The 14,219-nt window shown below is 37.2% G+C and overlaps 1 protein-coding gene across 1 annotated transcript in view; it reads left to right on the top strand.

Annotated features, from left to right (window-relative positions):
* The window catches only part of Unc79 (unc-79 subunit of NALCN channel complex), a 218,645-nt gene that overhangs the window by 56,264 nt on the left and 148,162 nt on the right, over positions 1–14,219 (top strand). The window contains exons 4-5 of the mRNA XM_090344746.1: positions 1,854–2,024; positions 11,093–11,185. Coding sequence (XP_090200872.1) covers positions 1,854–2,024; positions 11,093–11,185 — 264 coding nt within the window. The remainder of the gene's footprint in view (positions 1–1,853; positions 2,025–11,092; positions 11,186–14,219) is intronic.

The following is a 14,219-nucleotide window of genomic DNA, read 5'->3' on the forward strand; positions in this document are numbered from 1 at the left end:
CATTATTATCTGTTGTGTTTTTATTCTACATAGCAGAATTTAGATATAGGGGAAAAACGTACCAGAGAAGCCAGACAGCATTCTTTCTCTTAGAGTAGTCTGAAGAAGCTCAGAATAATCTAGAAAGGTTGGACCATGAATTTCTTCAATAAATAGGTGTGGCGTGACTGTATGCTTTCTCTGGATGCTCCTTTTACATACCGAGATTAAGAACTCCTGTGCTGTGATTAGAAGCTGTCCTCACTCTTGAGGCTGGGTGACCTAGAGCAAAGAACGTTGGGCAGCATTTTGTTTGTTTTCTTTTTGTCAGATTAACTCACAGGTGATTTGGGATAATCACTTCTCTTTAGATCTGAGATTCCTTATATAAAAAAATACTGCCAGACTCCTTTCAGTGCTAATGTTCTGTAATTAGGTTTAAAGGCTCAGCAAAAGTAGCTGAGGTGTCTTTCATGCCCAGCTTCATGTAATTCTAAGTCAAATGCCCATCAATTTTCCATTTCATTGATTTGAACTCAGGGTTGTTCGGCTCTGGCTTCTCCGTGTGCTCTGTGGCCACATTGTAAGTTGATATGCCTGTTGCATTAGCATATTGAGTCTAATGACACTCAGAAGTAATGTTGAAAATCCACATTACTCTAAGAAGACAATCTGCTGTAAAGCAACTAATATTTTACTATTATAAGGAATAAAAAAAAAGAAAAAGAAAAAACTCATTGCTAAATCTTGACTTGTGGCTCACATTTTAGAAGATTCAGAAATATCCCAAGCTAGCCGGGCACAGTGTCTCATACCTGTAATCCTAGCTACTCCGGAGGCTGGGATCTGAGGATTGAGGTTCAAAGCCAGCCTGGGCACTAAAGACCTTGAGACTCTTATCTCCAATTAATCACTAGAAAATGGGAAGTAGGGCTGTGACTCCAGGGGTAGGGTGGTAGCCTTGAGCTGAAGAGCTCAGGGACAGCACCCAGGCCCAGAGTCAAGCCCCATGACCCCCCCCCCAAAAAAAAAAGAAATATAAGAGGTATCAATAGGTACATTAACCAAATGGTGTTTGATCTACATGTACTATAAAGCTAAATAGTTACGTTTTTGGAAGGTCCTCTATTTTTACTTCTCATACAGGTAATAATGATGGTAACAGTAATAACTAATATTGGTGAAGCACACATTATATGTTAAGCAAGCTCTTTGTATTTATTTCATTTAAACTCCTAACAACCCTATTAATGAAGAGAGGTAAGTATTATTCCTATTACTGACTATAAAATGTAGATAGGTTATTTTTCGGTGATACTTGTGTAGTGGCTGACAACAGTGTCATGTAGTGCTATTGTATAGCTTCCAATCTTTGGTACATGATGAATCTGCTACTTTGTGGGGTTTACAAAATTACACCACCTCAGTTGCCTCAGTAGGTTCTGATGTAGGACCATTGTAGTTCGGTTGCCAGAGTAGAAATAAACTTCTCTCATTTCTCCTTCTGCCCTTGGCTTTTCTGAAATTTCTAGTAGCCAAATAATCTAAGAATGGAAGGGTCTTAGGATTCATGCATGTTTGACTTTTTGAGCACAGGGGCAATATGAATGATAGATGAGTCTGGATGATGGATCCAGGTGTGAGGAAAAGCTCATGAGTTAGAAATGTTTTTTAAAATATGTTTTGTCATCAGTCACTTATTGACTAACTCCTATAGACAGACTCTACTTAGGAGTATGTTCTAGAACTTTGACTAGAAAAGGATCAATAGTTATTATAATTTAAGCCAGTCCCTTAACACTTAAACTGTACATTTAGTATATTTTATTAATGGCAAAATATTCAGTGACTGATTATCTGATTTTGTTTTGTAGATCTTGGACAGTCAATATTTTATACAACCACATGTTTGCTCCCCTTTCTCAATGATGATATTCTAAGCACTTTGCCCTACACGATGATTTCAACGTTAGCTACCTTTCCTCCATTTCTTCACAAGGATATTATTGAATACCTTAGCACATCTTTTCTACCAATGGCTATATGTAAGTTCAATCTTACTTAATACCAGACTATTTTAATGTATTGTACAAATGGAAATTGCTTTTTTTGTGACAGGCTCTTGATTTTTAAGATTATAATATTACTTGCTATGACATGATGTGATTTAAATTTAGTCATTTCAGCATTGATATTATGATGTAGATAAAAGAAATGGAAGACAATTATACTTGGTTTGATTTTATAGAATAGGAAGAAAGAATATGTCCAAACAATTCATACTTCATACTTATAAATTACAGTAATCAGTAGAAACCTTGGGCTCTCCTAGCAGAGATTTACAATAGAACAAAACCTAGATACATAAGGCCATATAGAATGATGCTAAATGAAAGGACCTCCAGGACATAGAAACAAAAGCCATATAATGAGTGATTGTTGTCCTTAATGTACTATGTTATCTCTCATCTCTTTTGCTGTCCCTTGATTATCTCATATTGTTACAGTATTTCACCTGGTTATCTGACCTATTGTATATATGCATATTTGGTTATTTGAAGTTGAATAGGGAAGGAAGGAAAACAAGATGAGGGGTGGGGGTAGGGGGAGGGAAATGGGGACCAAGACATGAGAAATTGTATCAATGTATGTGACATAATGCACCTTCTATCTGGTGAATATAATGTAACCCTTCTATTAATTACAATAAAAATATATGAAAAGAAATAAATTACAGTATCTTATGCCACGTGTTTCCTCTAATGTAGAAATTCTTATTTTCACCTGAAGACAGTACAGTGTGAGAAAGAACAATAGATAGAGTCAGAATGGAATGATTCTAGTCCCCATTCTGTTCCTAATTGCCATGTGATGTTGGGAATTCAACTCATGTCATTGAAATTTCACCTACAAACTGATCATGTTAGCTTCCCTTACTTGGGTAAGGGAATGAGTCAGAAGTTATGAAAACACTGAAGAAAGCTGAAGCCTGCAACTCATGTGCAAGGTACAGTTAGAAACAGAATTGCCAGGTACCAGTGGCTCACGCCTCTAATCCTAGCTGCTGAGGAGGCTGAGATCCGGAAGATCATGGTTGAACCAGCATGAACAGCAAAGTCTGTAAGACTTCATCTCTAAAATAACCTGCGAAGAGCAGGCAGGAGGCGTGACTCAAATGGTAGAGTGGTACTGAACAGGCAGGCTGAGCAAGCATGAGGTCTTGACTAGTACCGGCCCAAACCTAGATTTTCAATTAATTTGTTTTAGTGGATAATCTGGAAGACATTGTGGATTCAGGAGTCAAACAGATCTTCCACTGGCCTGTTGTGTGAGTGTAGGCAAATCACTTCATTTTCTCGTTGTTACCTATAAAATACTAATCACAGCTGCTTCATGAGGTGGTCATACTAATTAAAATCATTAACCTGGAACACTGGTAAAGTGTTGATATAATGTCTAGTAAACAACAGTTATTTTACTTTTCTCCTCCCCTTAATCCTTGTTCTATAACTACATCTTTATTATTCTAAATCTTACCAATCATTGTTCATTATTTTAATTTTATGTACCTTCAATCTTATTGAAGTTGCTCTCTATCACCAACTGGTAAACATATATTCTTTTTAAGAATTACATTGGCATGTTTTACTAACAAGTTTGGTTTTAGGAATGGAATTGTGATTTTATGTTTTTTCAGCAAATCTGATTCCATTTGCAGTTATATAGCAATTCAGAAAAATTAACGCATTGATCATTACGTTTTTGTTGGGTTAACCTTATAGATAAGTACTTTAAAATAAGTACCCTTAGAATTACATAGTCTTGTTTGTAGGTAAGTAAGTCAGCTGTCGGGAACAGGCATGGATACTCTTTTTTTTTTTTTTTAAGAATAGCAGGTGAGGCTGTATCTTCTTAGTAATAAATTAATTCATTGTATACCTACTTCTTAGGAATAAGGTAAAATTTTGGGAAAGTTATTGAATATAATAAGCTTCAGAAGTTATACTTAAGATTAAAGCATTGTAATATCTGGAAATTCATTTCTTCATAGTTGGTCATTAATTTCTACTTGATTAGAAATATAGACCCCCCCAAACACACCTTTTTAAAAATTACTGTCTGTAAGGAGTTACACAAAGGGATTTTAACTCAACATTGCAGTTTTTGAGTATAGTTCATTTTAGTCACTGTTACCCCTTCTATTGCCAAACACAGCTTATAGTCAAAGTAAGTCTGTAATTATGAGGCACTTGAACCTTGGCAACTGAGAACAAAATAGTGAGTTGAGTTTACAAATTAGTGTACATTTTAGTATTTATTTGTGGTTACTTGATGTTCATTTCAAAGTGTGAACCAGACACTCCATATCTGAGACTTTTTTTTCAGTCCTACAGGGAGATTTGGAAAAAAATCATCTTCTAAGCTTATCCATGATTTAATAATTCTAGGTTAAATAACATGAATTTTACTTTCTGTAACAGACACAAATCTTGATCTAACTCAATTGGTGATCTGATTTATTTGTTTATTTGTTGTTCTAGGTTCCTTTTTTTCATTGGGTTTGACTTTGTATTTTATCATCATTCTGGTAAATCAATAGTAACCACTCTTCATTACTTTTAAATCTCTGAAAATAAATTATAGTACCAGCCTTTATAGCCGTATTCTATTATACTAGCCAGGTGCTTTTTTTGTGTTTGTGTACATAATAGACAGATGTAAAGATATCTTGTAAAGGATCTTGTTTCAGGTTAATTATGTTAAAATGCATTGATGGGAGAAGGTGGGTCTATTGCAACCATGGTGTTCCTATTTTTGGGGGCAGTTCAGTGTCTATAAATTATGACTAAAGCAAGGTAGGAGAATTTAACTTCTTTTTGTCAGTGGTGGGGCTTGAACTCATGCCCTTGGCACTGTCCCTGAGCCTGTTTGTGCTTAAGACTAGTGTTCTACTACTTGAGCCACAGTGCCACTTCCAGTTTTTGAGTCATTTATCAGAGATAAGAGCCAATCTGAGCAGAAAGTTAGTGAGACCCCATCTCCATTAATAAGCTGAGTATAGTGGGTTTTACCAGCAAACTAGGAGATACAAGTAGGAGAATCACAGTCCAGGGCAGCATGGGCAAAACTGAGAGACTCTATCTGAAAAAAAAAAAAAGCAAAACAAAACAAAATCATCAGAAAAGCTTCATTTCTTTAGTGTGGTGTTTCTAAGATCAATAGCAAATCATGTGTGTGTATGTACATAAAATAAATAAGGTAGACAGCTTCTGAGCTTCAACTTCTGGACAAAAGTGCCAAGCTAGCCTTTCATAAAGAACAGTTACAATTTGAGGATAGTTTATAATCGCCTTTCCCCAGGACCAAGTCAGCCTCAATGGAATCTCCATTTCATAAGAAATGTCTCATGTTTGATTATGATACAGCTATTTATTTAGTATCCAGACCCTGGCAAAGCTCTAGGTTTGTCAACAGTATCTCTTTTTCTTCTTCTTTTTCTTTTTCTTCTCCCTCTCCTCCTCCCCCTCCCCCTCCCTCCCCCTCCCTCTCCCCCTCCCCCTCTCTCTCTCCTACTTGTGGATCATGGGGCTTGATCTTGGCCTGGGCTGTCCCTGAGCTCTTCAGCTCAAGGCCACAGCCCTACTCTCGTTTTCTAGTGGTTAACTAGAGATGAGTCTCAGGTCCTTTTGTGCCCGGGCTGGCTTTGAAACTTAGTCCTCAGATCTCAGCCTCTTGAGTAGCTAGGATTATAGGCGTGAGCCACCACGCCCGGCCTCTTTTCTACTTTGACTTGAAATCATATTCACTGTCAGATATTTTCTTCTTGTATGATCTTTTTCTTTACCAGATTTTTTTTGAGACTTGAGAAATACTTCAATCTACCCTGAACAATCTTAAGTTTTCTTCAGGTTCTCAAGTTATTACTAGTGTCCTTGAATCCCTTCCACTTTAGGAATCAATCCACCTTTTTAGTTACCACTCAGCACTTTTTTTTAACCAAAAATTCCTCAGGCTTTGACTCTTCAGCCCTTTTTACTCTTTCCATTCTGTTTCTTTCCCATGAATTGCAATGTAGTTTCACTGGAGGCTATTTTGAATTGCAGACTTGGGAGAGCAGTTACTCTAATGCTCCAGGTCTGTCTAGCAGCATTCTGTTGGGAACTTGTATGGAATGTTTATCCACTGATCTTTGACTGCCAATGGAGCTGGGATTGTTTCTATGACTTTTCATTAACATACCATCTGTGTATTGTGTGTGTGTGTGTGTGTGTGTGTGTGTGTGTGTGTGTGTGTGTGTGTGTGTGGGCGCACTATCCCTGGGCTTTAACTCAGAGACTAGGTGCTGTCCACAGCTCTACCTCCAGGTTTTGGCTGCTTAATTGGGGTTGAGAGTCTTATGGACTTTCCTGTCCCAGATGGCTTTGAATCACATTTGTCAGATCTCAGCTTCCTGAGTATCTAGGATTTATGGTGTAAGCTACTTGTACCCAGCTCCCAATCTGTAAATATTTTCATGCTCCATACACTGCAGGATCATTTCTTAGTCTTGTCTTTATGTCTAACGACGACATAGCTCTCTAATACTGAAACCTCTAGTGGAGTACAGTTAGATCTTTTTGCAAAATCCAAGGCTGGAGGAGAGAGATTACTTATCAATCCAGGTAATGCTGTCTGGTATCAGATAGTAATGATTTGTTTCAAGGTGACTCTGTTATTTTTACCCTTTAGAAAAGCCTATGCCTGCATGGATTATTTTCAATATATTCTAATTCAGATCACCTCCTTTCATTTGAATCAGTCCCATGTCTTCTAAGTGGGTCTTTCAGCTTCTCCTTTAAGCCTTCTTACTTCTCCATGAAAAACTTGGAGCTGTCCTCCCAGCATGTAGATCTGATTATGTCACATCTCACATTCAAACAATCTAGCTTCCAGTCACTGTTGCCAGGTCCAGCAATCTCACAAGGCTCTCTGCCTACCTAAGTGCTTTTCTCATTGCCTTTGAATGTGACCATTCTGTGTTATGTTTGTGGACACAGTTCCATAAAGATACTAAACTTTTGTGTGTGTACTGTGTATTGTCCCTTGTTTCAAAGTTCTTCTCTTAAAATGATTTATTTTCTTATCTCCCTTATCTCAAGTATTACATCTTTTAAGATGTCTTTTCCTTTTTTAAATTTTATTACCAGAGTGATGTTTAGAGGGGTTACAGTTACATTTGTAAGGCAGTGAGTAAATTACTTTTTTTCTTGTATTTTATTGTTGAGGTGATGTATATAGTTTACAGTTAACTTGTCAGTGATACCCCTTCCCATGTTTTCTCCCACTTTCCTTCTCCCTAACCCATAAAATGTCTTTTATTACCTTCGAAACAAATACAGGAACTTCCATTACTTTCTTTCTATTTCCCTGTGCTACATTATGTTTCTTACTGGTACTGTTTGCCCTTCTAGAATAGTGCTTTCAATGGAACTTTCTGTGATAAAGGTAATGGAGTATAAAATTTTATACTACTCAATACAGTGGCCACTGATACATGTGACTGTTGAACACATTTTTGTGTTGAAGTGAGACAACTAAACTGAATTTTAAACTTTATTTAATTCTAACTAATTTAAATTTAAATAGCTATTTTTGGCTAGCTGCTACCACATTGAATAACACAGTTCTAGCAGCTAACCTTCATAAGAACACAGACTTGTCTTTCTTACAATTGAATCTGCAGGGCCCAGAACTATGTGTGGATCAAAGGAAGTCCTGCAAAAAAATACTGTAGTAGAAATAAATGACTGGATCATTAGCTTTGAGTTCTAGTGATTTGGATGATAATCCAATAATTAAGCCGGCCATACACATGCAAATGACTTAGTCTGTTTTATGAAACAGCTTTTCCTTTGTACTTCCTTTTTAGGTCAGTTATACACCATAGTACATTTGGAACTATAAAATGTAGGAACAGATTATGGGATTGATATTACCCATGGAAAGAGGGCATGATAATAAAATGATTGTTATGGTAGTACTGTGAAGATATGTCTAAAAACCTTTTAATTGTATTTCCTGTAAGATGTTCTTATTTTTCTATCATCTCCCTTCTATCATATGTATTTTGTGTGTTTTTAGACCTTATAGGGAGTAGGAAGAAGCTGCGCATCTATTCACATAATGCCTTTTAAACAAGATTCAATAAATGGTGTGTGCATCTGCATGCTTATTAAGTTAGAATTGTGGTTATTTTATTCAGCCTAGATGGCTTTGAAATTGCAAGGTACTGTCTGTGGATGTAAGTACTGGAGCCAATTAACTGGGGCTTGATCCGGGAGAATGGCCAGACTTGGCGGAGAATGGATTTATAGGGGGATAGGAGCATCCAAAGATCAGTGAGCCCCATTCGAATAGTTCTCCAAGTAGACGTCACCTAAATCTTCCGAGAGAGTTGGCCGTCTCCCATTTAAAAAGGACTCAGTGCCTCTCATCTTTCCTTAATGGTAAAGTTTATTGTTAGAAAATACTTATTAAAAATTGGAGATGAATTTAAACAGAAGTGAAGATACTTGTTCTCAAAAGAATGATATATAATGATATAGATATGTTCTCTTTTTTCCCCTGAGTTAGTTTTAAAACAAAAGACATCTGAAGTTTAAGGGCAGTCTATGAGACTCTTACCTTAAATTAAAGAGAAAAAAATCTAGAAGAAGAGGTGTAACTCGAGTGGTAGAGTATGAACCTTGAGTGAAAAAGCTAAAGGACAACTCCCAACACACACACACACACACAGTGTCCTTGTCTCCATATATTTGCCTAATTATTAATAACATTTATATTGTATAGCCAAACTAGTTTATATACTTTAGTATCATTCAGTGGTGAATTAGATACACTTTGCTGCAATGAGAATATAAACAAACTCAAGTTAAATGGAGCTCCACTATGGATGTGTTTCTTTCCTTCCTTCCTTCCTTCCTCCCTCCCTCCCTCCCTCCCTCCCTCCCTCCCTCCCTCCCTTCCTTCCTTCCTCCCTCCTTCCCTCCCTCCCCTCCTCTCCCCTCTTCTTCTTCCCTCCCTCCCTCCCTTCCTTCTTTCTCTTTTGTTGGTTGTGGGGCTTAAACTCAGGGTCTGGTCCTGCCCCAGGACCTATTTGTGGTCATGGCTAGCACTCTACCACTCGAACCATAGGTTTTTGAGTGGTTAATTGGAGATAAGAGTCTCATGGGGACTTTTCTGCCTGGACTGGCTTTGAACCACAATCTTCACATCTCAGTCTCTTGAGTAGCTAGAATTGTAGGCATGAACCACCAGCATCTGGCTCTTCCCCCTCCTAATAAGCCTGCTGTAGTGGCCACAGTACATCATGGTGTTGCAAGTTCTTTATGTTGTACTTTCTTTATTCTTCTATTATATAACATGTCTTTTGTTAGTGTTTTATTATAACTTAATTCTTTTTGGGTAGAGGTAAGATACATTCCCCACATATTGTACTTTAGAATAAAACAGAGTGGACTTTGAGGCTATCTATTTTTAGTCACTGCCCTATCAAAGGTTGTTGTTTTTTTTTTTTTTTTTGTGGGTCATGGGCCTTGAACTCTGAGCCTGGGCATTGTCCCTGAGCTCTTCAGCTCAAGGCTACCACCCTACACCTTGAGCCACAGCCACACTTACCCCTTTTCTAGTGATTAATTGGAAATAAGAGTCTTTCAGTCAGTGCTGGGGCTGGCTTTGAACCGTGATCCTCAGATCTCAGCCTCCTGAGTAGTTGGGATAGCCACCATGCCCAGCTAAAGATCTTTTATTATAGAAAACTGAGAGTTGACTTTTTGAGAGTCTTATACTCTTAGCATGCTATTCTGCTCATGATTGAAAATTTGGCATCTAAGCCTAGGTGTAAGAAGTTTCTCCTAACTTCATTTATCTCTAAGAAAAGAGAAAATTATTTACGTTTGAATATTTGTGTGTGTCTGGTATATATGGGGAATTACTGGAGGTTGAACTAAGAGACTTACATTTGTAAGCTCTATCACTTGAATTACATCTTCATGTTCTTTTGCTGTTATTTTTTCAGATAGTCTACTGCTTTTTTCTCAGGCCAGCCTTGGGCTGCTCTCCTCCTATTTCTGCCTAGTGAGAATACTCATTAGGTACAGATGTGTGACACCATACCTGGTTATATTTGAATTTTAATAAAGGTCTGCTACTGTTGGTTTCCTCTCAATTACTGTGCTTGGGATAATAAAGTGTTCTCTAGAGACTTAGTTTTGAATATTTAAATTAGTTGCCTGTTGTACTCTATTAAAAAAGAAAGAAATTTAATATAGTATTTGATATTCTTGTGATCAAGGTAATTAAAGATGTTTTCCAAGCAGTATGTAAGTGGAGATCATGATTGTATAGCAATTAGATGATTTTTGCAGACATAGCTTGCTTTTTTTATGCTCGAATTATTGTTGACCTAGAATAAAATGTCTAGAAACAACATTATTCACAGATTCTAAAGTGCTTTATGTCAAGCAACTTAGATCAATATGAAGATAACCTTTGGAAAACTAAAAAGAGTGAGTCATGACAATGAGGACAATGATAATGAAGTTTATATGAAGGTTTGAATAAAACTATAAGGACATATAAGCATAAAATTTAAAAATTAACATAGTAGTTTATAATCATTTAAAATGTGTAAACTTATTTATCTGCATTTCTAAAAGTCAGTACATTCATGTTGCATTTAAAATTTTTAGTTTTATTTTCTTACTGGGACAACCTTCAACTTGATTTTATATTTGGATACAGAGGATTTTTAAAAGTTCTTTTCTTTCTTTTCCATCTAGAAATAACATCTTGGGAATAGTGCTCATATCTAAGTACAACTTTAATAAAAATCATTGCATCATAATCTGGCTTTGTTCCTTTTCCATGTAGATCCTTTTTAGGATATATACAGTTGTATGAAACTGTATTAATTTATGTGTAAGGAAAAAATCTGGTGGTTTTATGAGTAAAAAACTCCTATTGGCTTAGTTGGATTTTATTTTTTTCTGAAGGGCTTCCCATAATATATACAAAGTAGCAAGTATATCTAGAGACATTATGCTGAATGTAATCAAAACCATTTTGGTTTCAGTGGGTTCCTCCAGGAGAGAAGGCGTTCCTGCCCATGTTAATCTTTCTGCATCCTCTATGCTAATGATTGCAATGCAGTACACATCTAATCCAGGTAAGCGGAAATCTGAGCATCTTAGCTAATTCCAAAACCAAGCACCAGGCCCGGTGTAAAACACGTAGGCTGAATGTCTTCCTGTGAAGTGTGGAAACTTTTCTTCTTGTTCATATAGACAATTGGAGTTGTTTAGAAAACATACATTTGAATTAGATTTCCTTGCCTATTGTAGTGATTTTGTGTGTGAGTGGTATTTTTAGAATGTTACAGAATAAATTTTAGAACATTAAAGGGAAATTGATTGGTTATAACGATATAGAAATAGTTAAATTAGAAATATAAAAATCCTTTGCAGTTCTAACATAACTACTGTTAATAATTTGGCAAATTTCTTCTTCTAATGTCACAGAAATATCCCTGAACATAAACTTTTTACTGCATTTCTAATTTTTTCCATAGAATAAATTGATAAAAGAGAGTCCTAGTTTAAAGGGTTAGAAAAAATGTCAATATTCTCACTAATTGTATATAAAAGTGCTTATCTCATTGTGACCTGTCATTTATTAATGTCATAAAATTTATATAGAGTTAAATAGATGAAACATAATGTTCCATTTTGTTTCTTGTGTCACTATTTTGGACAGTAGCTGCATTTAAGCTTTGGGGAGGACCTAAAAAGCTTCTGTTTAAGTTACAATGCAAGCTATGATTTCTGTTTTTATTATTAATGCTTTGGAAAGTGAGCAAATTCCATTCAACTGGTTTTAGCCTTCTATTGAAATAGAATAATAATTAAGTTTTACTCAGAGTGGGGAAAATTTTGTCTTTTCACTTAAAAAATCTTAATGCATTTTACTCTGGATTTTGTCCTTATGTCTGTCTGTGTTTCTCTCTGTGTTTCTCTCTGTGTTCCCGTTCCCTCCCCTCCCCTCCCCTCCCTTTTCCTCTCCCCTCCCCTCCTGTCCTGTTGGCTTGCTATGTTTCCCAACTGGCCTCCAGCTCCTAAAGTCAAAGAATTCTTCCTCCTTAGCCTTGTGAGCCACTGGGGGCAAGGCATGCACAGCCATGCTGGCTTTTATCCTTGACCTCTGTCTGTTTGTGCTACCATGACAAACACAATATAATCCAGGTAGCTCAAAAAACAGCAAACATTTATACCTCCCAGTTCTGGAGGCTGGGAACTTCCTGATCAAAGAGCTGGCAGATTCAGAATCCTGTCAGGGCCTGCTTTTACATGTAAGCTGTGTTGTCTCGTGCTGAAAAGGGGAAAAGGAGTTTTCTGGGGCCTGTTTTATAAGGGCGCTGATTCTGTTCATGAAGCCTGACTTTGTGACTTTATCACCTTCTAAAGGCCTTACCTCTAACACCATCTGATTGACTATTGGAATCCAGAATGAAATTTTTTTGGAGGGCTACAGGTATTCAATAGATAGCATTCAATCTCTGCCGATTTCACATCCTTTCCACATCTGAAATACATTCATTTAATTCTGAAAACCTCACAACATTGATTAATTCTGAAAATGGGTTTCTAGTCCCTAATTCCAAACCTCAGAAGTCCTTCCTTACGTCCAGGCACTTGTTCCCATATGCCAAATAGTTTATGATGAAGGACAGAGAAAGGAGATTTATCATGTGACAGCCATGGAAAGACAGTGCATCTTCAGCATACAGACATTAACTTCAGGTGAAATAGGAACAACTGGGGTTTACATAGTTCAAACAGTCTCCCCAAACACAGGTATGCTCTGATTGACTATTGGCTTAGTTTGTTCTCTGAAGAGTTCTGAAGACGAACTTATTGCTTTACCACTTCAATGGGACAGGAACAAGTTGCCTGACAGGTAGTCTCCTGAGCTTTAGTTGTTTTTATTAAGCTGCTAAGATGGCATTGCTTGTATGAGAGGCATTTTGCCTTTCCTCACAAGTTACTTATCAGAGAATCTTTTTCTTTATTATTGATTCGGGGGAGGCAGTCCTAGAGCTTGAACTCAGGGCTGGGCACTGTCTTTGAGCTTTCTCAAAGGTAGTGCTCTACCACTTGAGCCACAGCACCACTTTGGCTGTGTTTTTCTGTGTCTGTGGTACTGAGGAATCGAACCCAGGGCTTCATGCATGCTAGGGAAGCCCTCTACCGCGTGTCCACGCTAGCAGTCCTCAGAGAATCTTATTCTTTCTAGAGCTCAAGGTGATTGTAAAATTACTGAGACAAGGAGTGCCCAAGAGCATAGATGCAAAATGATGGTGGACTTTGAGTGTTCAGTTTTAGTTGATTTATAAGCCCGATGAAACCATCTTTTAGGTTGTCTCTTACAATCCCAATTTTAGAACTTCTCTAAAGAATATTTTCTAAAGAATCCCATTTTATCACTCACAAGTTCTGCCTTTACCAGCCATGAGGACATGAACATAATTTGACCAAATTATCTGCCCTTTTAGAACAAGAATGGGCCCATTCTCAGTTTCCAATAGCATATCCCTCTTTTCTGACACCTGATCTGAATTGCTTTTTATTGTTCATTTTTCCACAGTTAGGGCTTTCTTACACTTTCTTTTTGTCTTTTTGGTCATGAGGCTTGAAATCTGGGCCTGGGCACTGTCCCTGACCTCTTACACATTCTTTAAGAGTAAGATAATTTTATAGTTCTTTTGGCTGACCCAGTGGGAGAAGATGAACTGGCCAAGGTGGTGGAGAGTTTGTGTCTCACTAAGAAGAGCCTTAAAACTGCAAACACATTTATCGTTTGCTTAACAGGAAATCTGAAAGATAGGCCCACTCTATCAGGAGATAGGGCAGGGAAGTCTGGGAGAGCCCATATATGGCAGATGGCTAGGAGGAAAAGGCAGCAGCAGTGCTAGAAGGAAATCATGTCATGTCATGAAGCCAATAAAAGAGAGCGATTTTAAAAGGGGACTGTGGTCAGCATATTAAACACCATCAAGTAAAATGAAAACTGAAATATTAATTGAATGACCCAGTGGTCACTGATGATGAAAATGAGACCAACTTTTATGTAATGAAAAAGCTGAAAGTATCGAGCAGGTACATATCTAATTAAGATGACAGACTCTTGCTTCCACATGTGAATGC

This window comes from Megascapheus bottae, chromosome 14 (assembly GCF_031878675.1).
Source record: "Megascapheus bottae isolate mThoBot1 chromosome 14, mThoBot2.hap1, whole genome shotgun sequence".
Lineage (NCBI taxonomy): Eukaryota > Metazoa > Chordata > Mammalia > Rodentia > Geomyidae > Megascapheus > Megascapheus bottae.